The sequence below is a fragment of the Populus trichocarpa genome, chromosome 19, assembly GCF_000002775.5.
Source record: "Populus trichocarpa isolate Nisqually-1 chromosome 19, P.trichocarpa_v4.1, whole genome shotgun sequence".
Classification (NCBI taxonomy): Eukaryota; Viridiplantae; Streptophyta; class Magnoliopsida; order Malpighiales; family Salicaceae; genus Populus; species Populus trichocarpa.
In genome coordinates this window covers 15,014,200-15,041,511 of record NC_037303.2, presented here as the reverse complement: position 1 = coordinate 15,041,511, position 27,312 = coordinate 15,014,200, and the positions used below count along the sequence as shown (strand labels likewise).

The following is a 27,312-nucleotide window of genomic DNA, read 5'->3' as shown; positions in this document are numbered from 1 at the left end:
ACCAATATTTTGTTATTTTTTTTATTTGTGTTCTATGGGATTTTTCTGTGGTTAAGTAACAACGGTTAACTCAAATTTTTGTTTGTCAAACTTTGTTGAATCTAGCTTAAGAGTGAGCATTGGATGCTCGATTAATGATTATTTTTTTTGCTTTCCGGGTCATTATTTTGACAATATGTGCGATCTTTTTCAGTTACTAAATTCTTAATTTTTTTTTACTTTTTTTAAAACATTGATATTGCATGAACATCTTTTTTTACGTTGGCAAACAAATACGCTACAAGCCATTTATCTAGTTTATTCTATTTTACATGCAATTATTTATTAACATTTCCCATGACTATTAATTTTTCACGATGTTTTATTGCTTTGCCTGGCTATGTCAAGTGTTTGTTTCCTAAAAGTTTGGAAACATTGAATTTTAGGATTCATTAGTGAGATCCACTTATTCACCATGAGAGAAAAACTTTTGGAATACTATTATAATTGTTCTTTTCGTTGTTAATAACTAAGAATGGAAACTTGAAACCTCAAGGTTATATGTAGTCGCTAAATTTAATTTTAATGATGCATATTAATTAAGAGAATAAGATATACCATTTTGAAAGTTCTTTGCAACATTTTTTCGATGCATTCACCAAGAAAATAATGGAAAGGATGGATCCCAAGCAATTCTTTTTCACCAAACCAATATTTTTAGGCGATGAATTTGAATTTGGAGTCTTGATGCTGGCTAGTGCACATGACTCCTTGTTGATTTCTTACATTATAATTTTCATGATGCATTCCCACCTCATGGTGACCTCTTCAATCGATCTCTCTTCTGTTTTTTTTTTTTCAAGGACGGTATGGTGTGGGGACAAACTTTGGGGGTGTAAAATGATTGATTGACACGTTCATTTATCTTAACACTTCTGTGAGCAATCAATCATACAGCACCGATGATGACCATCACACAATGGAAAATATTTCTTAATCTCTTCTAATTATACATTAATCCAACTCAATCCTTCGTTAAGATCCCCTCTTCATCTCTTCTCTTCTCACCTCAGATTTTCTAATCCAAAACTCTGAGTTTTAACTAGTGAGGCATCTCCTCAGAAACGGTGCATTTATTTAATAGTTGTGAGTCTGTGGATTAACTTTAATATTAAGGGTTGGAGTCAACGTTGTCTCAATCAGAATGCCAGCAAGATTTGATTTGTGAAATGGGGTTTTCTTGGCGTGTGGAGCTCAATTGGTTAAGTAGAAGAAGCAAGGAATAGTTTTCGATTATAATATCAACAAAACCATGAAGAAAGTGTCGACACACTTTGCCTAACAACAATTTCAATGCCAAGCCCTGTATAATTAAAATATGTATAGTCTACAATAGTGATAATTTGGTTTCACGTCATGGTTGCTTGAGATATTCGCATCTAATTGCTTTGTCCTTTCACATGAATACTGCCAATAAAATTTTCTCGAATATAAAATTTTGAGTCCCCATTCCTTCTTCCAACAAAGTCTTTCTCCTTAATTCTCAAGAGAAATTAATTAAAAAATATAAAAAACTATTAGCTAGTATATATACCTGTATGTGGTATCCTCTCTTGGCAGCATTTCATGTGGGATCTGAATTTTGTTTCTTAATGAGTCAAAATTTCATTTATCCAAGAGAAAAAACTAAGCAAGGAATCTATATTTATATCTTAATTAAGAAGGATTTTTAAGCAATTTAATATCGTCAAGTTAAGTTATGATGTTCATCACCTTCAAAAAATGACAGAATGATATTAATTTTTGACTGATTTTTCATTTATGAGGGGTTGACTACTCCTACACTAGATTTGGATGCCAATATATATATGGTTATGAGATCAATCCCTATACATATATTAAATAATTAATTAATTAATAAATAATGACGACTCATAGTGATCCTCAAACCTGTTTTGCCAAGCCAAGTTCCAGAGATTTCACATGGAATTAAATTTATAATATTTTGTACAAATCATAGGTGATTTAATATTGTGACACCACTTACAGCTCCACTGATCAGTTTATAATTAAACTATTAAATATTCCCTCGGTAATTAAGGGACCCTGCGTTCCTATTTCCTATAGGTAAGAAAAGAAATCCCCCGCATGAGTGGGTCATTGACCCAAATACAGCAATCGCTATAGGCATTAGGAGACTTTAAGCTACAGATATTTCGGTTTCTGGACTTTTGGGTCGAGTGTTCTTGTCTTCGCTTGGGCCACGGAGGCTGTGTGTTCATTAGATCTTTTTTCCTAAGATAACTTAGCCTTCCTACATGTATTTGGGTCGAGACTTTAAACTATAGTTATTGTGTGCAGTAGCCACAAAAGATTTTTTTTTTCCAATTAAAAATTGGGTTTTAGCTTGGTTTTGAAGGATTATTTCCTTCAACTTAATTTATTGTTCTTATCCTGTTCATAAATATTACAATCTAGTCAATTTTTTTAGAATTTTAGAATTCTTTTACTAACGTCTAACATATTTTTCAGTTTAAAAATCATCTAATTTAATATAAAAATATGCAAGTTTAACTCTTGTTTATTGGAGGGTAATAAGAGCTATTAGAGAGATAATTTCATCAACTTTTAATTTCTAGTTTTATCTATAAAAAAAGGAATGAAGAAGAGTCTTTGAGGTTAAATAATTCAACATTGTTTTGATGGAGTTTGACCTCTTCTTCACTAAAATTTCTAGCCTTGTTCTTATGATTTTCAAAGCTCTTTTTCTTTATAATATTCATACAAAATCTAGAGCTTAAATTTAGTCTTCCAGGGAGGCTTCTAAGTTTTGTTTTCATAGTTCGTTAAACCTTATTTGAAAATGTATTTGAACAAAGTGGTGCTATTAGAATCTTGAAAGATTTACTGAAAAAAGATCTTTTGTATCAAATGAAGAATAATAAAGCTTTAAAGATAAATAATTAATCATCAACAACAACAAAGCTTGTTGAATTTTAAATTGCTTCAATAATTAAGTATATTTCTTTGGTTCTGTTTTAATTTAATAAAAAATATATTGCATGACTAATATGCATGTTAGGATCTTATTTTAATATTAATTGCAAGTTTGATATATATTTAGTGTAATGCTAGAATATATATATTCTTTTTGTTGTGACAACAAATTTACCATAATCTAATAAATTGTATAATTATAAACTAAATATATATATCACTTGTCTAATTTATCAACTAGTATTTTTGGCAACAAGTCTCACCAACCAACAGCCTATTATCGTGCTCTGTGGGTTCGGATTTTGTAATGGAATGATGGAAGCAGGATGAAGTAGGAAATTCATTGGTTAGTAGAGTCACTTAGCCACACACTGTGGCATGGGGTGGGAATTGTTGCCAGCTTCTTACAGTTGATTAATTTGCATAGTGAACCTCTTGTTTCTTGGATTTGAAAAAAGAAAAATCTGCTAAACATGTTATATTTTACGAAAATAAAATAAAATAAGTCATGTGGCATTAAGTGGGCTTCAAGCTCATTGGCCAACAGATGACAAAAAACTGTAAATGTAGGGAAGCAGGGTACAAGACGAAAGAGAGCAGTGAAAATTATATGTGGGGTAAATAAGAAACTGGTTCTTGTTGTTGTTTCGGGCTGTGGAGACACAACTGGCCTATGCCTGTACAATCCTGTTTGACCCTAAGCAAATATATGTTGCTGGGACTCATGAGGCACACAAGGAGGAGCTGCTATTAATAACGGATCAAGAATGGCTCAGAGTTGAAATCTTTACACACACACACTACACACACACACACACACATATATATATAAAAGATGAATTTTATTAGATAAAACTTAGAAGTCAATAAGAAAATGGCTTAAAAAGAATCACAGACCGGTGAACGAAAAGAAACTAAAGACAAGCCACAGAGCTTGTTTGTCTCTGCAGACTCTGCTTTGCCAAAGAATCTGCTACACAATTGCCTTCTCTGTTAATCCTTCTATAAAAGAACAACCTCAGCTTCATAGAAAACATGCCAACATATATAAGATGATTATGCATCCTCCTTGGCCAATCCTTTTGCAGTCTAAATGATAGCATTAACCGAATCTGACTCGATAAACCAGTGCGCTTGTGTAGCAAGCTCATGAGTTTCCCTTAAATCCATTGCTTTCTTTATCGTCAAGACTTCAGCTTCATTTTAATCCTTAATTCCTGTTGGCAGAGAGAAAACACATACAAATCTCCCTAGATGATCTCCAAGAACTCCTTCAATTCCTGACTTGCCTGGTTCACAGTTACAAGTGCATGGTATATATCTGTAGCATGACTTTCTGTTTTTTGAGAGTAATCTTAAAACTTCTTACAAATTCCACGTGACAGCAAGTTGACTTTAGCCTATCTAATTTATTAAGCTGCAGAGTTTACAACATACCTTTGAAATCTAATGGTTCTGTATATGAGCGATCAAACACAGGAATTGCTGCTGAGCACAATGAGATAATGTATAATCCATGATCAAAATGGGAAATATAAAGTCTCTTACTGGAACTAACGGAGAGATCAGAACGAATTGCAGAAAAGTTGATAACTAGGGTGAGCTTCTATTGAACGTGCACTGGCTTGTTTCCTTGAACAGGCTGTTGCTTTGATTTTATCCTTTTGTTTATTTGCATATAATGTCATGAATTTGCAAGCACAACATTGTTTTCGGATTCAGGAATTATTTGGAAAAATTAATAAGTATTATTCAGCCCAATGGTACTATCTCTGCCTCCATGAATATGCAGACGAAGGATCCAAGGATTAGGCTCACATCTTGTTGAATCTACTTAAAAACCAGAAATAGAGCAAATTCTTACGAAGTTGAATCTACTGAATGATCAATCCATTATAAAACAGTATTTCCTCACGCACTTACAACCCATGAACACAATCTATAGCAAATTACAACATTTATTTTTCAAGAAGACAATCGAAGAAAGTTAGCCAAAACCCAACAAAGCCCGCCTTGGTAACCTATAATTTCTACAAAGCTGATCATATAATCACATTAACTGCATGTGTGTGAGAATATATCTTCCAAACTTGTTGTGTAAAATTCCTTTGGCAAAGGAGGCCAATTAGTTGCAAGCTCCGAAGAAATTCTTCCCATTGTAGGTCGGGATTGCGGATTGGGATGCAAGCATGCGAGTGCTATCTTCATGATATGGACAACACCCTCTGCTGCTCGTTTTTTAGGAAGCGAGATGCGTTGGTCAAGCACATCCTTCAACAATGTCTGTTGAGAAATCGGTGGCATCGAAGATGATGAGGAAGTTGCTTGTGATGAGAGTGTGGAGACGAGATCGCCTGGGTGCCTTCCCATCATCACTTCCATTGTTACCACTCCGAAGCTATAGACATCACATTTTTCAGTGACTTTCATCGTGTAAGCTAGCTCTGCCAAAAAAAATTGGTCATGCTGTGTTTTTATCACATAGTTGATAGAAATAAAATTGAAAAAAAAATTACTTAAGTATTTATAATATAAGCTAAAAACATACTATTATAGGAACTTAATGTTGAAGTAAAGCTACGCACCTGGAGCAGTATATCCAAAAGTACCTGCAAATGAGGTCCAATTGGATGAGTCAGGCATCAACATTCTAGCTGTGCCAAAGTCAGAGACATGTGCCTCATATTCCAAATCCAGAAGGACATTATTGCTGGTAATGTCTCGATGAATGATCGGAGGAGAGCAAGAATGGTGTAGATAGGATAAAGCCCCAGCCATCCCTTTCACAACATTTAGCCTTTTCATCCAATCGAACTCAATTGCTTGTTCCTCACTGGTTATAATCTTTCTCAAGCTTCCTCTTTCAATGAACTCATAAACCAAAAAAGAATGCTTTGCATGTGAGCAAAATCCATACATTTTCACAATATTTCGATGTCGAATATTTGCCAACACACAAACTTCCTTTTCAAAAGCTTTAAAATCGGACAACTTTTCTGCTTGTGACCGGTGAAGTTTCTTCACAGCAACCACCTGTTCTGTTGGCATCACGGCTTTATAAACAGTTCCATATCCTCCTTCGCCAATGCAGTAGTTGGAGTTGAATTCCTCTGTAGCTTCAACGATATTCTCATACAACTTCTTCCCATCATGGCCCAATATCGTGAATATGTTTCGATCTTGTTCATTTTCTGGCTCAGCTTTTCTCTTCCTAGCTCTTTGGCGGAGAATGAATAAAGCTCCAATCACAACAATCACTAAGAGTAAGCTTCCTAAAAGAGGGAGTACAATCAAAATAACAAGTTTGTTGCTCTTTCTCTTAACAGTTCTGCTGCTTTTTGGAAGATTGCATGGCTTTAGACGACTGGCGTTGCCACATATACCCATATTATCCCTTAATGCCTCAAATGAAGCGTTGTGGAAGGCTTTGATATCGGGAATGGGGCCTTGTAGCTTATTGGATGATATATCCACAACTGTCAAGCTTAATAGATTTTTGAAAGAGCGCGGAATCAATCCAGAAAGCATGTTGTGAGAGACATTCAGAGTTTCCAACATTTGCAGTTGCCCAAGTTGCCACGGTATCTCTTGAACTAAGAAATTGCAACTAAGATCAAGATCTTGAAGAGAACGCAGAAAGCCTATCTCCTGTGGAATGCTATTTGTAAATTTATTATCACTGAGGTTCAGCAACAATAAATTTGAGCACTCCCCAAGTTGTTTTGGAATCGATCCACTTAGACTATTAGATGCTAAATCAAGGATTTTGAGAGAAGAAAGCATCTTGATGTCTGAGGGAATGCCACCTGAAAGACGGTTGTTGCTAAGAGTAAGGCTGTACAACAGCTTCAACCCCCCTAATTCTTTTGGGATGGTTCCTTCTAAGTGATTTGATGTCAGATCAATCAATTGTAACTGAGTAGCCTTCCCGAGCTCTGCTGGTATCTCCCCAGAAACATTATTGTTTGAGATTTTCAAGCTCGTTATGTTACGATAATCTCCCCATTTCAAAGAAAGCTTGCCATAAAAATTATTGTAACTCAAATCAACATAATCCAAATGTGGATAGATGCCAAAATCCTCTGAAATATTTCCTGTCAATTGATTCCTATCAAATCTTAGTCGGTGTAAACTGGTACAGTTTTTCAAGCTTTTCGGGATGGAACCAGAGAAATAGTTGTTGGCAGCGGTAAGATTTTCCAATACTCCTCCATGGCATACCTCTTGTGGCAAATAACCCGTGAATTCGTTGTCAGACAAACTCAAAGACTTTAAATGGGTGAGATTGTTCATCTCTAGGGGCAATGGGCCGTGAAGTTTGTTCTTAACGAAGCTTAATTTCTCTAGAGATTTAAGTTGTCCTATTTCTGAAGGAACATATCCAGATAAATTATTTTGACCCAGAGCAAGTGTAGTGAGCATGGTCATGTTCCAGATAGAAAGAAGAATAGGACCAGAAAGTTTGTTACTCTCTAGATAAAGTATGGAAAGGTTTCTCAAATTTCCAATGGAATTAGGGATTTCACCCGTGAAAATATTACTTGACAAGTCAAGTTCATTGAGAGACTCTAGCAACTCAATTTCTTGAGGAATGAAACCAGAAAGCTTGTTATCCAAAAGATTGAGAATGGATAGGTTTCTTAAATTTCCAATGGAATTAGGGATTTCACCAGTTTAAAATATTACCTGACAAGTGAAGTTCATTGAGAGACTGTAGCAACCCAATTTCCTGAGGAATGGAACTAGAGAGTTGGTTTCGATGAAGGTAAAGCAAAGACAAGCTGGTCAAGTTTCCAATGGAATAAGGAATTCCACCGGTTAAAACATTATTTGACAAGTCAAGTTTATTGAGAGACTTTAGCAACCCAATTTCTTGAGGAATGGAACCAGAGAGTTTGTTACCTCCAAGAAAGAGCACGGATAGGTCTTTTAAATTTCCAGTGAATTTAGGGATTTCACCAGTTAAAATATTATATGACAAGTCGAGTTGATTGAGAGACTCTAAAAACATGATTTCTTGAGGAATAGAACCAGAAAGCTTGTTACCCCAAAGAAAAAGTAGAGATAGGTTTCTCAAATTTCCAATAGTTGAGGGGATTCCACCGGTTAAAATGTTACTTGACAAGGTAAGTTGATTAAGAGATTCTAGCAACCCAATTTCTTGTGGAATGAAACCAGAAAGTTTGTTCCTCCAAAGAAAGAGTTTGGATAGATTTCTCAAATTTCCAATAGAAGAAGGGATGGGACCAGAGAGTTGGTTTCGAAAAAGGTAGAGCAAAGATAAGTTTCTCAAGTTTCCAATGGAATTTGGGATTCTACCACTTAAAACATTAATTGACAAGTCAAGTTGATTAAGAGTTTCTAGCAAACAAATTTCTTGAGGAATAAAACCAGATAGTTTGTTTTCACGTAAACTTAACAAACTGAGACTTTTCAAGAAGCCTATCTCAGATGGGATACTTCCCGTGAGCTCATTATCACGTAAGTTCAACTCAATAATTTTGGATAGATTACCAATTTGTGATGGAATAGTTCCGGAAAGAGAATTCTGCCGAAGGTCAAGAATGAGAAGATTGGGGAAGGATGAGAAGTTGAAATCATAAAGGGTACCTCTCAAACCAAAACTCTGAAGCGTCAAGTTGGTGACACTTCCAGAATTGTCACAATTGATTCCAATCCAATTAATGCAAGGGCTGATGCCTACCCAAGAAGACAAGAGGGACTGGCTTTGACTGTCAAGACTTGCTTTCCACTTGAGAAGAGCCTCAGCTTATGTAATTTTACCTCCAGCAACTTTGTATTTGGCAGCACTAGCAGTCGTACCAGATATTGGAGTTGCAGAGGAAGTATGATCAGCAAAAGCAAAGAAAGGAGAAAAGTAGAACATGTGAAGAAGAACAAAGAGGTGGAGAAAGAATGAGGAGAATGGTTTGTGCAGTAAGGACGTCATGGTGTGTTTTCCAGAGATAAAGGATATGGCTTGCTATGGTAGATGGAGATGCTAGGCTACATGCAGTGGTATTTATAGAATGAAAAACATCATTGGAATCCTTTTTTTTTTTTTTTTTTTTTTAAGTTCATGGAATATTACAAATATAGTGGGCTCTCCCTTCTAATGTGCAAGTCTTGGCAGTGTTGACTTGCTTTTTGTGAATTTACAAAAAACAGGTTAATGGTGCGTTGTGCCATTTACAAAAAATTATTAAAACATATCCTCTTCAGATTTATGTCATTCTATCTATTATGTTAATTAAGATGTTATGCGTTTAGCCAATAAAAAATGGGTTATGGTGACAAATGATAAAAAAATATGTGTATGATTGACAAAATCATAGCCAAAAAAATTAATTAAAAACGCATATATAAAAAAGAAAAAAGACGAAAAAATATCACAATTAGTTATGTTGCCTTCTTTGCTTCCAAATTTCTTAGATTGATTCAAGGTTGTAAATTCTTTTCAGTTGGCATTTTATTTTTTTTAATTGGAACTATAGTTTCAGAATTTTTTAAGATGTTCTCTCTCTCTCATGTACATATATATAATTTAAAATATTAATTCAACAAGCATAATTTTTATTCAAATCCAAAGATAAAACAAACTTGAAAGTATGGAATTCAAATTTCAAATACAAGTAAAAAATGAGTTCACAAACAATCTAGACAACTGGTAAAAATATAATTTAATTTAAAAATAATTCAAGATGATATATTTCTTAAAAAAATATATTGAAATGACTATATATTAAATCGATCCAGATCAACCTTTTAAATCCGTGATCCGGGTCATGAGACCATAACAACCATAAATAAAATAAATCAAAACAAATTATGAAGCTTAATTTTTAATAAATTTATTGTTGAATGATGAAATTGAGAAAAATTCAATATAAAAAAAAACAAAAAAACAACCTTTCAAAACAAAATTATAAATTTGTACAAAATTAAAAAAAATATCATTGGCAGTTTTGCAAGTCCTTTTTAAACTCTAATTACCTCAAAATTTTAACCCGAGATATAACAATATGTCAAGATACTCCTCGTAAAATTTCAATATAATCCAACAGTCGGATTGAAATATATAATTGATATTGTAAAACTAGATAATATTTTATTTTAAATAAAAAAATAATATTTAGCTTGCACAGAACGGTTAGAATGTAACCAGAATGTTTCATACAGAAAAAAATTCATGGAATAAATTAGGATTATGAATAGAATAAAATCTATTTTAGTTTAGTTTATTTTATTTTTTAAATAGAGCAAGATATACAGTTATTATGAACGGAATAGAATGGAATTGACAACCTCATGAATATATCTCTTCGTAACTTTTTCTCTATTAGCGTGCTCATTACGGTTGAAACTATATGGTCAGAAACAGCTCTTATTGATAGTCTAAGTTCTCCGTATACTGTGAATGAGAGAAACTATATATCACAATTAGCAGCAACCTCTTAAATATGTCTTTGTTCTCTATTAGCGTGCTCATTACGGTTAAAGATTCTAATTAAGTAAAGGAAATGTATTAACACTTCTAATCTATCTTACCTGAGGTTGAGGTAAGATGCATTTTTTTTTTATTGTTTGTTTGATGGTGTTTATAGTTACTGACTTACTATAATGGGTCTGCCATGATAAACAAATTCTAATTTTCTAGGTCAAAAACTCGGTTTCGAAAGATGAAATATCCTCAATTATTGTTGGGGCTTCTTTAAGGGAAAAACTAGAATTCTTTTTTTAGTTGCCGCGTCATTCCAAATAATATTTCATATAAAATTCCTTGCAGTTTTTTATCCTTATATTAAAATGAGTAATAAAATTATTATCTATAATAATATTTTGGATATTAACTCCTTTTAGGTTTTTTATCCATATATTAAAAGTAAATAATATAATTATTATCCCTAATATTTTGTATATTAACCCCTTTTATGTTTTTTTATCCTTATATTAAAAGTGAATAATATTTTCTTATCAACAATAATTTTTAAATATTTTTTAAATATAGACCAAAATCCTTTGAAATTTACAAACTTGTTGTAAAATCTATGCAATATTTTTTAAAAACAATATGCCATAACACTTTAAATTTTCTTTGAAAATGATGCTAATAAATTTAGGATTTTTGGCCATATACGAGAAGAAAAAAAACATCTTTTATTATTTTTTAGACTTTGTTTGGCAAAAATCCATTTTTTCTTATAATAAAACTACCCAAAATAAGCTAAAGGGATGTTTGTCAAACATACCCTTCAACCAAAACAAACCCTTAACAAAACAAAACAAAACAAAAAGTGGTACACTAAACAAGGTATAATCTTTTGACCTGAATTTTTTTTTACTCAACCGAGTCTACTCAACTGGGCATAGACATGTTGGGAATCATGCAAGAATAAAAAAATATAGCATCTATTTACTTTGATTATCAACGAATCAACACGATTTGACCAAAATAGGTTTTTGGTACTGAAATTAAACCCTAAGATTAAAATTCATTGAAACATGTTCTTGATGCAAATAAACCATAGATTAATGATTAATCAAGTCCAGGAAGAATTCTAGGCAAAGAAATGGATCAAAATTAGTTCAAATCATAGAGTTAAGACAATATTCTTTGTAAGAACACGAAGAACTCTACCCCAGCAAAACCAACAATTGCCTAGAAACCCAGCCACTGCCAAGCCTCCAAGACTGATATGTTTTTCTTTTAAAACATGATTTCTTTATCCCAACAGGTCACACTAATATACACAAACATATTTGAATCAAAAACATTAACAAAAAAATATTAAAACACCAAAATCAAGCTTGATGTACCAAATCCAAAAAACAACAACTTAACACGGCATATATGTTCATGTAAATGGATTTAAAATTAGCTTTTTGAACTCATTTTATGCGTGAACATGCATAGCAAAGTCAGGATAAACACCCTTGCATTAACATGCATAAGTTAGGTCAAAAACACAAAATAAAATAACATTATAAATAAAAAAACAAACTTAAAACAACAACTTATATATATCAAAACATAAAAACTTTAAAATTAACATTGTTAAATGAAAAACACAGCAGCAAAGAAGTGAATGCAACATCATTTGAAAAGCATTTCAAATTTATTTTTTATGCTTGTAAACATAAATATATAACAAAAACAAATAAAAAACTACATCTTCCTCCTCCCCATTTTTATTACTATCATTCTCGGTAATAATTAAATTTTAATAGCATGGTACCTTTTCTAAAGTATTATGTAGTGGTTAAGATTCAAGAAACTACAAGCAGAAAATGATATGCGAATACCAATCTTCCTCCTCCCCATTTTTTAAGTTCTCACACATCTCTCTAACTACCAATCTCTTGGGCTAAAACCAGGTTAATGGTGCATCTTGCCTTCTACTCTATATATATATATATATATATATAGCCCTTTATAAAAAAAATTACAGATGATTCTGCCCTTTTCTCTCTTAAAGTTTATATCATTGCATCATTAAGCAGTGGAAATTTATCATAAGATTTTTTAAAAATGAGAATTTAAACTAATAAGCTTAGATCTTATTAGTTAATTTATCCAAGTCGGCGGATTATATATATATATATATATATATATATATATATATATATATATATATATATTAAATGTCCTTTCTGTTACACAATTGTTTTGCTTGGGCGAATCTTTTGTTTTGTTGTGTTCCAGACGTTGGGCTTGGGCCAATTGGGTTATACTACCATATCGAAATGTGGACTGTTTGATGATCACTTCTTTCATTCTTTTACTTACCTTCGCTCTCTTTCCCTATTGCTGTGGGACTGTTTCCAACATAGTGACAAAAGTTCCACTTGATTTTAAAATCATCATGGATATATTAAAAATATTAATATTTTATATTTTATATATGATTCCAGTGGTAGAAGGCCTCTAGATATCAATACCATTAAATTTCAATTTGATTTTACAAACAAAATCACCTATAAAAATATTAATATTTAATATTCTGTCAATAATACCATTGATAAAACTAAATTAAAATATTGGAATAAAAACAAACAGGGCTTCATCTTCTTTTTTTCTTCTTCTCTCTTCTTATCACACAATCACATTTCTCTCTCTATGCTCTCTCTCATTATAAGCTGATAGCAAGCATTATCTTCTCTTCTCATCCTCAGGAATGTTATCTTTCCTCTTTTTTCTTCTTTATTTTTTGGTTTATTAACAATCTTTTTTCTTTTCTTTTCTTTTAATTTTTTTTTTCAATTCTCAGCAGAAATTAAGCAAGTTATTAAGGTAAGAATTTTTCATTCCTTTTACTCTCTTTTTTGTGTTTTTTTTTTTTTGCATTTTTTTTGTTTTTTATCATTTTTTTTTTGTTCAATTTTGTGTTCTTAATAATTTTATGAATTAATAATTGTGTTGAATTTTAGTTGTTATTAAAATAACTTTTGCATTATTTTGTTGAATTTTAGTTATTTTTTTCAAGTTTGTTGTTCAATTTCAATTAAATGTGTAGGGTTAATTTTAATTATTATTTTGTATTTATTCCATTTAGAATATATTTTTGTAAGTTTAGAATTAAAAACATTATCACTTAGAAATAATTGTGTTGGGTTTTTATTGTTATTGTAATAATTTTTGCATTATTTTGTTGAATTTTAGTTGTTTTTTTTTTAATTTTATTGTTCAAATCCAATTAAATGTGTAGGATTCATTTTAATTATTACTTCTAATATGTTTTAATTTATAATTAAAAAAAATTATCACTTAGAAATAATTGTGTTGAGTTTTAGTTGTTATTGTAATAATTTTGAAATTATTTTGTTGAATTTTAGTTGTTTTGTTTTTCAATTTTATTGTTCAATTTCAATTAAATGTGTAGGATTCATTTTAATTATTACTTTTAATATTTTTAAAATTAGAATAATTTTTTTGTAAATTTAGAATTAAAAATATTATCACTTAGAAATAATTGTGTTGAGTTTTAGTTGTTATTGTAATACCTTTTGCATTATTTTGTTGGATTTTAGTTGTTTTGTTTTTCAATTTTATTGTTCAATTTCAATTAAATGTGCAGGATTCATTTTAATTATTATTTTTAAATTTAGAATATTTTTTTGTAAATTTAGAATTAAAAATATTATCACTTAGAAATAATTTTTTTGGATTTTAGTTGTTTTTTTTTATTTCAATTTTGTTGTTAAATTTAAATTAAATGTGTAGGGTTAATTTTAATTATTATTTTGAATTTTTGTAAATTTAGAATATATTTTTGTAAATTTAGGATTAAAAATATTATCACGTAGAAAATGAAAATTTTCTATAAAATTGAATTATGCTAAATTGTTAGAAGAAATTGAATAAAATCAAATGGTTTGTGGCATACAAGTTGTGTATTTGCAGGTTTAAAAATTTTGTGAAGGTGCCGCTGATTGTTTTTTTTTAAAAAAAATCGTTTAATATTTTTTATCCGTTAATTTGTTAATTTGTGTCATCTTCGCTGCTAGTTCTTCTAGTAACGATGATGACAACCATGAGTCATTAGGTACTAATCAAGAATAGGCACCTGAGGCACAGACATCGACTCAAGGTGCGAGCTCGTATCAGGCCCTATGGAAGGATGACCTTTCAATGTCAGTTTGTTTTCCATTCACAATGACATGTTAATAATTTTTGAAAAAGTAATTTCATTTAAGGAATGCAATTTTAGGTTTACAAACATTGAAGCTGAGAGAACAATAACATTGACAATGAAATCGTCGATGGAAATTTCATTGTTTTAATGAATCCAGGTTTCCAAACATCTTGAATGAAATTCGTTAGTCGATGAATGATTTTCAAGGTTTAAGGTTAGTATTAACTTAAATAATTTTTTATATTATGTTAATTTGGTTAGTTTCATTGAAATTACTGAAATTTTTCTTTTACAAATTTTTACTGCAGGAAAAAATTTGAATGGGAGAAAGCTGATAATAATGTTGTGAGGAGGGTTTGGGAGAATCATGCTGCAACTAAATAAGATCAAAATCAGGATAATTTTTTTTATTCCAAATATTAAAAATTTATTTTTCATTTACTAATAGATAATTTATTTTTTCAATATAGGTTCAATGATTTTTGGTATGAGATGCAAAAGAAAGCCAAAAAATATACGAAAGAAAGAGAGCTTCCAGACTTGAATGACGTGATGGTTTGGAAGGATTTCAAACTACCATACGTCTTAGAGGTTGTATGTGAAATACATTCAGAACGTGACGTCCACACTTTTCACGCAATAGTCACAATTCGATGGGGAGAACAAGAATCAGCATGTCAACAATTCTGTTACCACCCATACTAGCGGCTCTATTCCATTCATTTTGCATGTGAAGCGGATGGTAAGATTTATTTTTTACTACATCTATTTTATTTTATTTGTTGTTTTTTATAAATATATTTAACTGACAACATTTTTATCTAGGCTACGGTTCTTGAATGCGAACCAAGCCCGATGGAGCTTTTTGTTGAAACGCATGTGCGTAGTGATGACCGCCAAAAAAGGATGCAACAGTTCGTGGATACGTAAGCTCGACACTTTTTGGTATGTTGATTTTCAACCAGTTTTTTTTCTTAAGTTAGTATTTCCTTGAATTTGCTGACTTTTTTTATTTATTTTCAGGATAAATATAACAGTCGGTTGAATGAGAGATATAGAGATGATTCTTCGACCCATCTAAATCTCGATCCGGATTTGTGGTTGAAGGTAGGGTCGTTTGGTGGACTGATAGAAATCGAATCTACAAACTCCCTAACATTACGGTCCAGAACTTGCAGATGACTCGTAGTGTTTTCTTCTAAGTAATTTGAGGAAAAATCAATCAATTGTAATCAAGTAGCCTTCCCAAGCTCTGGTGGTATCTCACCAAAACATTATTGTTTGAGATTTTAAAGCTTGTCATGTTACAAAAATCTCCCCATTTCGAAGAAAGCTCACTATAAAAATTATTGTAACTCAAATCAACATAATACAGATGTGGATAGATGCCAAAATCCTCAGAAATATTTCCTGTTAATTGATTCCAATCAAGTCTTAATCAGTATAAACTAGTGCAGTTTTTCAAGCTTTTCGGGATGGAACCTGTGAAGTGATTGGAGTTAGCAATAAATTTTTCAAGCAATCCTCTGCGGCATAACTCTTGTGGCAAATGACCCGGAATTCATTGCTAGACAAATCCAATATCTTTAAATAGGTGAGATTGTGCATCTCTAGGTGTAATGAGTCGTGAAGTTTGTTTTCAATGAAGCTTAATTCCACTAGAGATTTAAGTCGTCCTATTTCTGAAGGAACATATCCAGATAAATTATTTTGACCTAGAGCAAGTGCAATGAGCATGTTCATGTTCCCAATAGAAAGAGGAGGAATGAAACCAAAGAGTTTGTTACCCTAAAGATAAAGTATGGATAGGTTTTTCAAATTTCCAATGGAATTAGAAATCTCACCGGAGTTTGTTACCCTGAAGATAAAGAAATGATAAGTATCTCAAATTTCCAATGGAATTAGGGATTTCACTAGTGAAAATACTACTTGACAAGTCAAGTTGATTGAGAGATTGTAGCAACCCAATTTCTTGAGGAATGAAAATAGAGAGTTGGTTTCGATGAAGGTAAAACAAAGATAAGGTGGTCAAGTTTCCAATGGAATTAGAGGTTTCATCGGTTAAAACATTAATTGATAAGCCAAGTTCATTAAGAGACTGAAGTAACCTAATTTCTTGAGGAATGGAACCAGAGAGTTTGTTACCAAAAAATAGAGTATGGATAGGTTTTTCAAATTTCCAACAAAGAGGGGGATTCCACCGGTTAAAACGTCACTTGACAAGGAAAGTTTATTAAGAGATTTTAGCAACCTGATTTCTTGAGGAATGGAACCAGAGAATTTGTTACCCAAAAAGATAAAGTATGAATAGGTTTTTTAAATTTCTAACAAAGAAGGGGATCATACTAGTAAGATTATTTTGATGTAGTTTTACCTCAATGAGCATGGTCATGTTCCCAATAGAAGAAGGGATGGGACTAGAGAGTTCGTTTTGAAAAAGGTGAAACAAAGACAAGTTGGTCAAAATTTCAATGAAATAAGGGATTCTACCGGTTAAAACATTACTTGACAAGTTAAGTTGATTAAGAGACTTTAACAATTTAATTTCTAAAGGAATAAGACCAGAGAATTCGTTTTGAAAAAGGTGAAACAAAGACAAGTTGGTCAAAATTTTAATGAAATAAAAAATTTCACCAGTTAAAACATTACTTGACAGATTAAGTTGATTAAGAGACTCTAACAATCTAATTTCTTGAAGAATCAAGTCAGAGAATTTGTTATCCCAAGGAGGGAGTATGGATAGGTATCTTAAATTTCGAATTTCCAATGCATATCCATTGCACTTTTCCCGAGGTTGTATGTGTGTGATGATAACTCAAGAACGTAGAGAAAGTTGTAGAAAAATTTATGTAAAGTGTTTGATATATTATTTTTTGTTGCTTGATCAATGTTCAGCACAACTTAACTTTTTATAGCCTAGCAACATATCGTAATTAGAGTTTTAATAAAAGAAATATAATTAATAATTAATCTAAGATAATTGATTCAAATCAAAGCTCGAATCCCTTAAATAAAAAATTATAATCTCGCAGTTTCTATTTCTGACTTCAAACTGGCTCATCAGTGTCTCATCACTCGAGTGTGTTCTCTTTATGCAAATGTTTTGCTTAGGCCGCCAATCTTTTGTTTGTTGTGCTTCAGAATTTTTAGTTTCAGCCATTGGGCCATTTGGGTTCTGCTACCGTATCGAGATTCGGACAGGCCTGTGCAGCACATTTTTGTGCTTTGCCTTGTGTTGGGCTATTAAGCCTTCTTTGCTAACTGCATCGAAATCAAATTGGCCGAAGCCATTTGATGATAGGCTTTTTCATTGTTTTCCATAGCTTTGCTCTCTCTTTCCCCAATCCCCCATTGATGTGGTACTGTTTCCAACAGATCGACAGAAGTTCTCCTCCATTCTGGCTGGAGTTGCCTTATGATGATGATGATAGTGGTAGTGATCCATTGGTGAAGTAACATTGGAGAGATCAGAATGAATTGCTGAAAAGATACATTAATTAGACTGATATTAAATGCGCACGATTCATCCATCGGACATGCAACTTGGAATTTTCGCCAAGGACTAATTATCATACTTCTATAACAAAGTATTTTTGACATTTGATAAAAAAAAAAAAAGTATTTTTGACACACATAGATGAAATCCAGAAAAATGAAAAGCACAAAGGCTCGCCATGACACTAGCAACATCTGCGTAGAATGTTGCAGCATTGTTGCTATATGTCTTGACCAGCCAGCCCGTAGAGCCTCCACTGGAAAGCTGTTGTTTCCGGGTGCAGAAGGCCATTCTTGTTTGCCAAGCTCCTGGAATAAGAGTTATCAAATGTGATAGGAGTAGTAGCATCTAGTGAAGAAAGACTGTCATCGCTGCCTGTGTTTGGACTGCTTGTTGATTTACATTTTTATTTTATCAGCCCTTAATTTATTTGAGAAGAAAATTATAAGGTCAGATCGTTATTAGCAGCATCCAAACTTGCCGTGATCAAATCTAGTGGAGGCAGGTCAAGAGAGTACGAAGGTTTTGAACAGCTACACGAGATATATACTATAAATAGATTATAAAGAAAGCCTCACCGACTTATTCATGGACCGTGAGACAGAACTAAACTAAACCTAAGAAATGTCTGATCATCCCAAAACAGTGGTCTGACATCAGAAGGCTATAATTTTTTATATGACCGTACGATCAGACTCAATATTTTTCACAAGATTCTATAGGTATTGATATACAAGGGGCTTAGCTGATTTGCAGCACCTGTGTGTCTCGGAAGATAACCAAATTAGACCACGAAATGTTGTTTTAATTAATTGTTATTTTTCTGAATCTTTTATCAATTTTAGATTTTATGTTACTTGTTATTTTTATTTTAGAATTTTGATTTTTTTACCGTATAAAGATCGATTTATGATGAATTTAAGATTTTGTAATACCTCTTATACAGGCAAAATATATTATATTTTTATTCTTAAAAATAAAATTATGAATTGGATTCTTTGTGTGCCATCATATTCGGCCAAAACTTTGTTTATTTTCTTTTTATTTGTGCTTCTATTTACATTAGTGGGTATCAGAGCTCAATGATTTTTTATTTTTTATATTGTTGTTTTTTATGTAGTTTTCATGAATTAATTATTCTTTGATTTTTTTCATAGTCATAAAAATTATAAGGATACTGTTTTTTTATTTGAAACTCCCTTTTTAAATTATAATAATTTTTTGTTTAAAAAACATGCAACTAATAAAAAAATATTTTCATTCAAAAGAAATTAATAAGGAAATTGAAGTTTTGTCTCCATAATTATATTTTCACTTCTATTTAAATTATTGAGATTATTTATTTTAATTATCTTGAATTTTTACTAGAAAAACCACGTTAATAAAAAAATATATATATTTTCCCCCAAAAAGAAATTGAATAAATAAGGAATGGAGACTGGACTTAAAAAAATAATTTTATCCTTCATAATTTGTCTTGCACATATCTATTTTAATTACTATATAATAAAATAAAAATTAGTGTGAAATCTAGTGTACTGTTTACAGTGGTAAAAACACGACGAAGGTTGACGATTGACAAAAAAAGAAGAGTGATCTCAATTTTGAGTCCTACTGAAAATTAATACCCGTTTGTACCTTTTTTGACTCCTGGGGGTATTGCTAAACGTGGAAAACATTCAATTCAAACAAAGGTCTTGCCATCTTGGCGCAGTCCCACCAGCAACATCTCAACGTTGACAGACACACAAAAATAACTAAGTGATCAACATGGATGAAAGGAACCAAACATTCAAAACAAGTGTAAACCAAACCTTCATTCGATTTGTTGGCATTGGCAGAAAGCTAAATCATCAATCCATTCGAGACTACTTGAATAACTGGAAAGATTCGAGTGAAACGAGTGATGCAAATATCGAAAGCATTTCATCAGCAAATATGAAAGATGACAAACATTCATATACTTACTGAACATATCTATAGCACTCTCATGGGCTACCAAAACTTCATCATCTTATTGCATTAGGAAAACTGTTTCCTAAAAATAATATGGCAAGTTCTCTCTTTTTGGGGAAGGGGCAAAAATACTATTACATCATATTAAGAAGTTAGAACACAAACTTTTCTTCCTCTGCCCCAACTGAGAACATGCTATCTTCCGTCTCTCCAAGAGCAGTGGCAGTTGAATCGCTTATGCCCAGCAGATGCTGCAGACGGGACAGTTTTTCTGGTGCTGGGTTATTTTTCATGTAGATGGTGTACAAATCAGCTAGCTCCTCAGGCACCTCCCATGTCAATGTCTCAGAAGGCACGGCTTTATCACAAGCCAGCAAGTCATTAAGAGTGGAAACCTACAAAAGTGGTTAAAAAAGACCTCAGACCTCTTCCCCTCTAGGCATTATTAAAATTATTTAAATTGAAAATTAAAAAGTACATACCACTCCTTGTTGATTTCTCTGCCTTAGTAGCCCCACAGCCTGAATCAGTGAGTTTGACAGTCTACTCCGTGCAAGCTCATGGACAACCCCTTTAGCCTTCTCGACATTAATGTTAAGATCTACTGGGATTTTCTCATAGACTTCCTCCTCGTCAAACTCCCCAGTGCCAGATGAGAAAATTTCATCAACAGTTTTCTTGTACAGGTTTTCTCGCAACTTTTCAGATACCATGCTGTTGAAGTCAATACTTGCTTCCTTCAGCTCTCTTATCTGTTTCATATTGAGCCTCCCTCGATTGATAGCAGTTTCAAGAGCAGCTGCCATTTTTGTAGTTGTAATGTTCTTTATCACCTTCTGTGCATACTCGGGTGGCAAGCCAACTTGCTTCTGCAAGTCATTGAGCTGCTCTATCCTGGCTTTTGTCAATTGTCCATCAGCTAAAATGACCTCAGCTTGTTGTCTAAAAGCCTGCTCAGCTAGGCTCCTGTGGACTTCCACAATTTCCTTTACAGTCAAACCCAAAATTCCACCAAGCTGATTCAGCAAAAGGTATTCTGAATCATCCTTCTTCGTGGTGATTTGAGCACCAAACGGAATTCTGGTAACTTCCCCGGTTAGGCAGTAAAGTAGATATGTCTTGTAGAGGTCAGTCCTCTCTCTTTCAGAAAGGTCATCTTTAAGATTTATCTCAGCCTGGCCAGGCTTGCCCATCTTTGCAGCAACCTCCTCACTCGGTCTTATTTTCCTAAGTGTCTCAAGGGACTCCCATCCCTCGTCATCCCATTCGTCATCCTCTTCAATTTTCTTGTCTTCCACCTTACTAGGCTCTTCTGGTGGGGTATCAGAAGATTCCCCTTTTATGTCAGCCACCAGTTCAGTCACCACCAATGAATTGAAGGCAATCAATTTCCTTAGTGCTTTAGCACCCTCAGTACGGTTTTCAGCCATCCGTGCTTGCTTTACAAAGTTTAAGAAAATCCTTCGAACCTGCAACAAGGAAGAGTTTTTGAGCAAAAGGAAATGTGTTTAATTTAAGATTATGTTCTGTATTAACAATACACCCTGGATAGTCAAAGTGCATACTCACCGCTTTGCCAGCAATGGACATGGCAGCCTCCCGTGTTAAGCGTAAGCCATGAGCAGCCTTTCTTACAGCCTTCTTAACATCAGCATCATAGCCATCAACCCCTGATGCAATTGCATCTTTAACCACCTGAAAAACAATGGCATGCATCAGCAATGAATTGATTAATTTGAGCAACAATTCAGCAATTAGCATTATGCAACTTAAACCCTAAAGTAGAAGTGTAACATCTCTTAATTTGAATTCAAATGGGAAATTCTATTTATACCCAAAATATCAAAGATAATTGAGCAAGAAGAGTCAGGACACCTGCAGGAAGTCAGCACGAGAAGACCCTTACCCTTAATGATATACGCATACAGTTTTAAAATGTGAATCCTCAAAGCAAGCAAATCATAGAGAGATTAAAGAACAGTCAAAAACAAGAAACACGGCCCTCTGTACACTCCACACAACCCCATTAAATAAGTATAGACACTTCTAAGTCCCTGCTGACCTCCACAATCTAAAATACAGTTTGGACAAACCTAAACATGGTTCTCTTGAACAGATTACGTGCTTTTATAATGTTCAAAACAGCCCTATCCCATAGTGCATGGATGTCTCCAAGTCCCCATTGACCTCTTTAATCCTAATTCAACTTGAAACCACCTAGAATTAGATAGAGGTGCATTGTTGCGAAGGAAACCAATTGAAACAGACTAGTTCTAGAAGCAGAGGCATAGAACACAAACCAATGAGACAGACTTGAGGAAAACTTTCATATTGTAACCAGAAATATTATAGAAAAATTGATTTTACCCTTTCAAATAAACTGCCACAGATATCAGAATGAGCTGCATCGATAGTTTGCTGGGGAATACAGAGCATGACTCTCAAACGAGTCAGCGCTTTAACATCCTCGTCACTCAACTCTCCATCAGCTGCACACTGCTGAAGCTTTTGCCTGTAAATTTCTGGAAATAAAGGAGCATTAGCTCCACTATGCATTAGAAAATCTGAACAGGCAAAAAAAAATCTTCTAGATACTTGTAAAGGGTCTCAGGATGACATTTTAAAAACATTGATGTTAGCAATCAATTGATGTTAGTTACCTTCATGAATCTCAGTGGCTTTTTGTGGATCAAAGTGCAACTCCTCACAGAGATTTTGTAGGAAGGCTGCTTTGCTATCAGCAAATTCTAAATCACCACTTGAAACAGCCTGTGCAAGCCGTTTACGATATACCTTTGAAGTGATGTCAAGCGTAATTGATTCTGCCTCCCTTTTACCTAAGCCAAATATATTCTTCAATTGATTTAATGCAGCAAGCTACAAAAAAATATAAGAGGGTTATGACATAAGCAATGTACATAGAACGTGATGAAAAGGTAAGGTATCAAGTACTAATAAGAACAAATTTCTTTTACACACGTCAATAAAGTGTAAGGCAGCATTCATCACCTTATGTTCTTCCATGCGACCACCAGATAAAGTATCTGTAACATATGCCCTATAAAGAAGCTTCAAATCATCTATCTTTCTCTCACTGTCATACTCACCACCTAAGGCACAAACACTTTAGTACCAGCTCAAAACTGACATGTCAAAAACTTGACCTTGAAAACATGAAAGCAAGAGCTCCTCTAGGATCCAAACCTGATACAGAAACTGGACCAACTCCGCAGGCAAATGAAGCTGCATCCTCATGGTTCTTTAATGAAATAAGCTTGTTGTTGAATGCCAGTATCTTATCAAGCTCTTCCACAACTTTCACAACATCCTGGCTGTAAAACCTAAATTAATTATATGGTGCAAATAACATAACAGCTAGCATGTATGATACTGTTGACCAAAAGTTCCAAAGAGTAAAGCAATACAGATTCTTTAACATATCAAACATCAGGTCTTTTCTTTTCCAAATTAAAATAATAAAAATCTTGAAAAGACATTCATAAGCTGGAATTTAAGACAAGTGGAAAAGATCATACACTGTTCTTGTCCTAGATTTCAGTCTATCAAGTGCTGCTGAAATATTTTTCTCAGCCAGTTTTCTTGTGCGCTGCCTAAATAAGTCCTCTGCAAGCTGTCACAAACACAACGTGCCATGTATGAAAAATTATGAACCAAAACACAGAGACCACCAATGAGAAGTTGAGAAGAAGGTACCTCATCTGAAAGTCGACAAGAAATCTGTGCTTGTCTAAGGCTAACAAGCTGTTCCACATCAATATCTATTTGAAAGGGAAAAAAAACACAAGCATGTTAGAAAGGGTAAAAAATGCAAAAGGAATTTTCAACTCATCCTTGATACATATTATCAGTAGAATGATCATCTAAGCATTTTGTTTTCGAAACAAAGCCAATGAAGAATATTGTATACAGAGTAATAAAATATTTGTGCCTAAGCATTCCAATCCCTCCTCCCCCATGGTCCAACCCCAGCCAGTGTTATAAACAAAATCTAAAAGGAAGTGAAATATCAATCCCCTGAAATTAAAAACTAGAGCAGTGGATAGTTGTATTGGCTAAATAATCAAATAGATATTGTTGATAACCAATGACTTAGGATATCACCCATTACAGTGCACAAACATACCACACCTCAGTGATCGATAAAAGTTAAATGGGCAACCCTACCAAACCATGATATATAAAAGTTGACAATATATAAACAGCTTGGTATTCACTAATCACAACATTGCTTACCACTGAAATCAGCTAACACAAAATAAAAGAAACATTACAGACAATTTATGTTAAATTTACCTTTTCCAACTGATTTTAGCTTTGAAGAATACAACCTCTGGGCATTATCACGAATAGCAATTTCAACCTGAGACAAACAAGAGGAATACATAATATCAATAAACTGGGAAGAATGAATATAAAAAAGTAAACAATTAGAAGTTCAATGCATGTCAACTTTTGACAAAATATAAATAACAGGACAGAAGATATGCTACTGGTGGCAAGAAGCTGAAAATGTTATCTACAAAAAACAAGTGCACATAAGCTAGAAATAGAAACAGTTGATAAAAAAAAATACCTGAGAATCGGTGACCTTGAAAACACGTTTCCAAGGTAAAAGAAAAGACGATGCTTCTCCAAAAACAAGAGTTGAAACATATATCAATTTCTGAAATGCCTGCACTGGAGAACAGTAATAATGGTCAAGTTCCATATCTTTATTCAAAATTTTCACTAACCAATGTCTCCAGATCCAGAATTAAGATTCCAACAAGCAAAATTACAAATGACTTGCCCGACGCTGCTCTACATCTCCATCACGATCCCCGGTTTCAAGCCTTTGCCTGAAAATCCGCCTCCCAAGCTACCAACCAGTACACAAAATAGCAGTGTAAGGAAACATTTCTCAAATTCACTTCACATACAACCATTAGCATACTCATTCTTTCAAATGCATGCATCTAGTGAAGACAACAATACCTCCACATGCATGCTAGCAGCATCTGGGTCGTCAATGCCCAAAGCATTTTTAAAATTAATGATTGTTTCAACTTCATTCCCTTTAAGCTCTTCACCCCCAGGAGGAAGGACAGAGGACACAAACCTAAACCGAAATCAAGGTGAAATAACCAAAATGTTAGCAAAGAATGAAAACAAGCTCCAAAAGCAAACTCTTCAACAAAAAATTACTAAAAACAAATTCAACATCGATTCTAACCTACCGACTGTATAAATCACAAAGCTCCGCATTAAATGCCTCATCTTGCTTGCTCACACCATATCTGCAAAATTCAGCATTCACAAATAAATTTCAAAAACTAACAAAAAGTAAAGCTAAACACACAACAACTCAAGTCTCTTAAGCACAAAACACCAATACAATCATAAACCAATCCAAAAATAAACAACTTTCAACTCAAATTCACCAAAAAAAATAAAAATCACACTGCACACATGATCTTAACTATAGCCAACATGCACAAAAACACATCAAAACATTAACCAAAAAAGTTTTGCTAAAAAGCACCAACTTTTTGGCAAAAAAGCAATAAAAATCAAAACTTTAACAATCAAGCCAAAATAAAATTAAAGGTAACTAACTTTTTAGCAATGCCTTCAATCTCCTCTTTACTAACTTGAATGGGATCATCAAACCCAGAAACATAATTGTGCAAATTTATCGCCGCAACCTCCGGAACAGCCGAATTCAATGCATAAACAACCGCCCCACCAGCTGCCCCGGCCACAGCAGCACCGCCAAGTGCCAAATTCCGAGACCCGCCACCGAACTTAGTCCCTAAACCATACCCAGCAGCTAAAGCTCCAGCTAGGATTATCGCCGAGCTCGCCAATCTTAGCGTCGGCGAGAGATTACTCACTATAGGTTGAATACCTGTTAGCTCTCTCTTTCCTCCAAAAACATTATCGGGTTTTGATTCTAAGGTGACGGTGGAGGGGGTTTCGGCGGCGGAGCTGCGGGGGAAGGAGACGAGAAAACGGTGGCGTTTAGGGAGGGTTAGAGAGGAAGGAGTGAGCTTGAGAGGGATTGGGGAGAGGAAAGGAGTGGAAGGTGAAGAAGCGAGGAGAGAAGGGTTCATTTGATGGTGTTAACGGCGTCGTTTTGGAGATTGAGAAGAGAGAAAGGAGGCTTATAGGGTTTAACGAAGAGGGGGGAGGGGGGAGGAGGAGGATAGAGAGGGGCGAGCAGGGTGGAAACAAGAAGATAAAGCTGTGTGCATAGTACTGAGTAAATTGTTTATTTAGTCCCTAATTTTGATATAAATTATATCTTAGTCCTTCAAGTTTGTAAAACTATATATCTTAATCCTTTTCCTTTTAGAAAATTGATTGTTTTTTTTCTTTAAAAGTTTCAACATGTAGGTTATTTTTTAATACATTAAATTTTCAAAAAAAATACCAACATTGTTTTGGTTTATACGGGTTTAACAGGTTAACTTAAATTTTTTTTAATTAATATTTTTTTAATTTTATATTTTAATATTGGGTTTATTGGGAATTAAACTTCATGATTTTTTTTAATTTATTTTCTATTAGGTTATCTTGATCATACGACTCGAGTTGCAAATTTGGCAGGTAAACCCTGTTGAGTTGAGTTTTTTTTCTTTTTCTTTTTTTAATTAGTATTTTTTTAATTTCATCCTTTAATATTGAGTTGATTATGAATTAAGTTTAATGATTTGATTTAGTTTGCTTTATGTGAGGTTATCCTAATCTTATAACTATGGTCACGTGTTTTATAGGTTAACCCGATTAGACTCAGGTCATTTTATTGTATCCTATTTTTAAATTAATTTTTTTCAATTTCAGCCTTCAAAAATGAGTTAATTAAAAATTAGATTTCATAATTTGTTTTGATTTACTTCTCATGAGGTTATCACAATCTCATGATCTTAGTCGCAGGTTTAATAGTTTCACCCAAGTTGACTTGGGTCAATTATTTTTTTTTTTTTTTATAAGATTATCTTGATCTTATGACTCGGTCACAAGTATGATAGGTTAGCTCAAGTTAAATTTTTTTGTTATTTTTTTATTTCATTCTTCAAAATTTGGTTGATTTGGAATTAAACTTCATAATTTTTATTTTTTTTACCTTTTATAAAGTTAGCCTAGTCATATTATCAGGGTCACGGGTTAGGTGAGTTAATTCGAGTTAACTCAAATTATTTTTTTATTTTTTTTTTAATTTTATCATTCAACATTGGGATTGATTATCTC

The 27,312-nt window shown here is 33.2% G+C and overlaps 2 protein-coding genes, 1 long non-coding RNA gene and 1 pseudogene across 3 annotated transcripts; 1 reads left to right on the top strand and 3 right to left on the bottom strand.

Moving 5' to 3' along the window:
* Positions 1-4,833: 4,833 nt before the first annotated feature.
* On the bottom strand, positions 4,834-7,546 carry LOC7458828 (MDIS1-interacting receptor like kinase 2). Its single transcript, XM_024591282.2, has 2 exons — positions 5,562-7,546; positions 4,834-5,420 (listed from the first exon to the last, which is right to left on the bottom strand). The coding sequence occupies exons 1-2, from the start codon at positions 7,402-7,404 to the stop codon at positions 5,032-5,034; spliced, it is 2,232 nt and encodes a 743-aa protein (XP_024447050.2). The 5' UTR covers positions 7,405-7,546; the 3' UTR covers positions 4,834-5,031.
* A 96-nt stretch (positions 7,547-7,642) lies between these two features.
* LOC127904763 (probable leucine-rich repeat receptor-like protein kinase At1g35710) lies at positions 7,643-8,926 on the bottom strand (annotated as a pseudogene).
* Positions 8,927-14,924: 5,998 nt separating this feature from the next.
* LOC127904812 (uncharacterized) lies at positions 14,925-15,918 on the top strand. Its single transcript, XR_008058249.1, has 3 exons — positions 14,925-15,351; positions 15,435-15,554; positions 15,633-15,918. It is a non-coding gene; the product is annotated as an uncharacterized LOC127904812 (long non-coding RNA).
* A 4,091-nt stretch (positions 15,919-20,009) lies between these two features.
* On the bottom strand, positions 20,010-26,280 carry LOC7498132 (protein TIC110, chloroplastic). The gene is made up of 15 exons (XM_024591446.2): positions 25,678-26,280; positions 25,299-25,358; positions 25,057-25,180; positions 24,872-24,940; positions 24,656-24,754; positions 24,376-24,442; positions 23,776-23,840; positions 23,598-23,692; positions 23,266-23,393; positions 23,071-23,171; positions 22,722-22,938; positions 22,429-22,583; positions 21,631-21,756; positions 20,544-21,530; positions 20,010-20,456 (listed from the first exon to the last, which is right to left on the bottom strand). The coding sequence occupies exons 1-15, from the start codon at positions 26,172-26,174 to the stop codon at positions 20,214-20,216; spliced, it is 3,033 nt and encodes a 1,010-aa protein (XP_024447214.2). The 5' UTR covers positions 26,175-26,280; the 3' UTR covers positions 20,010-20,213.
* Positions 26,281-27,312: the final 1,032 nt, after the last annotated feature.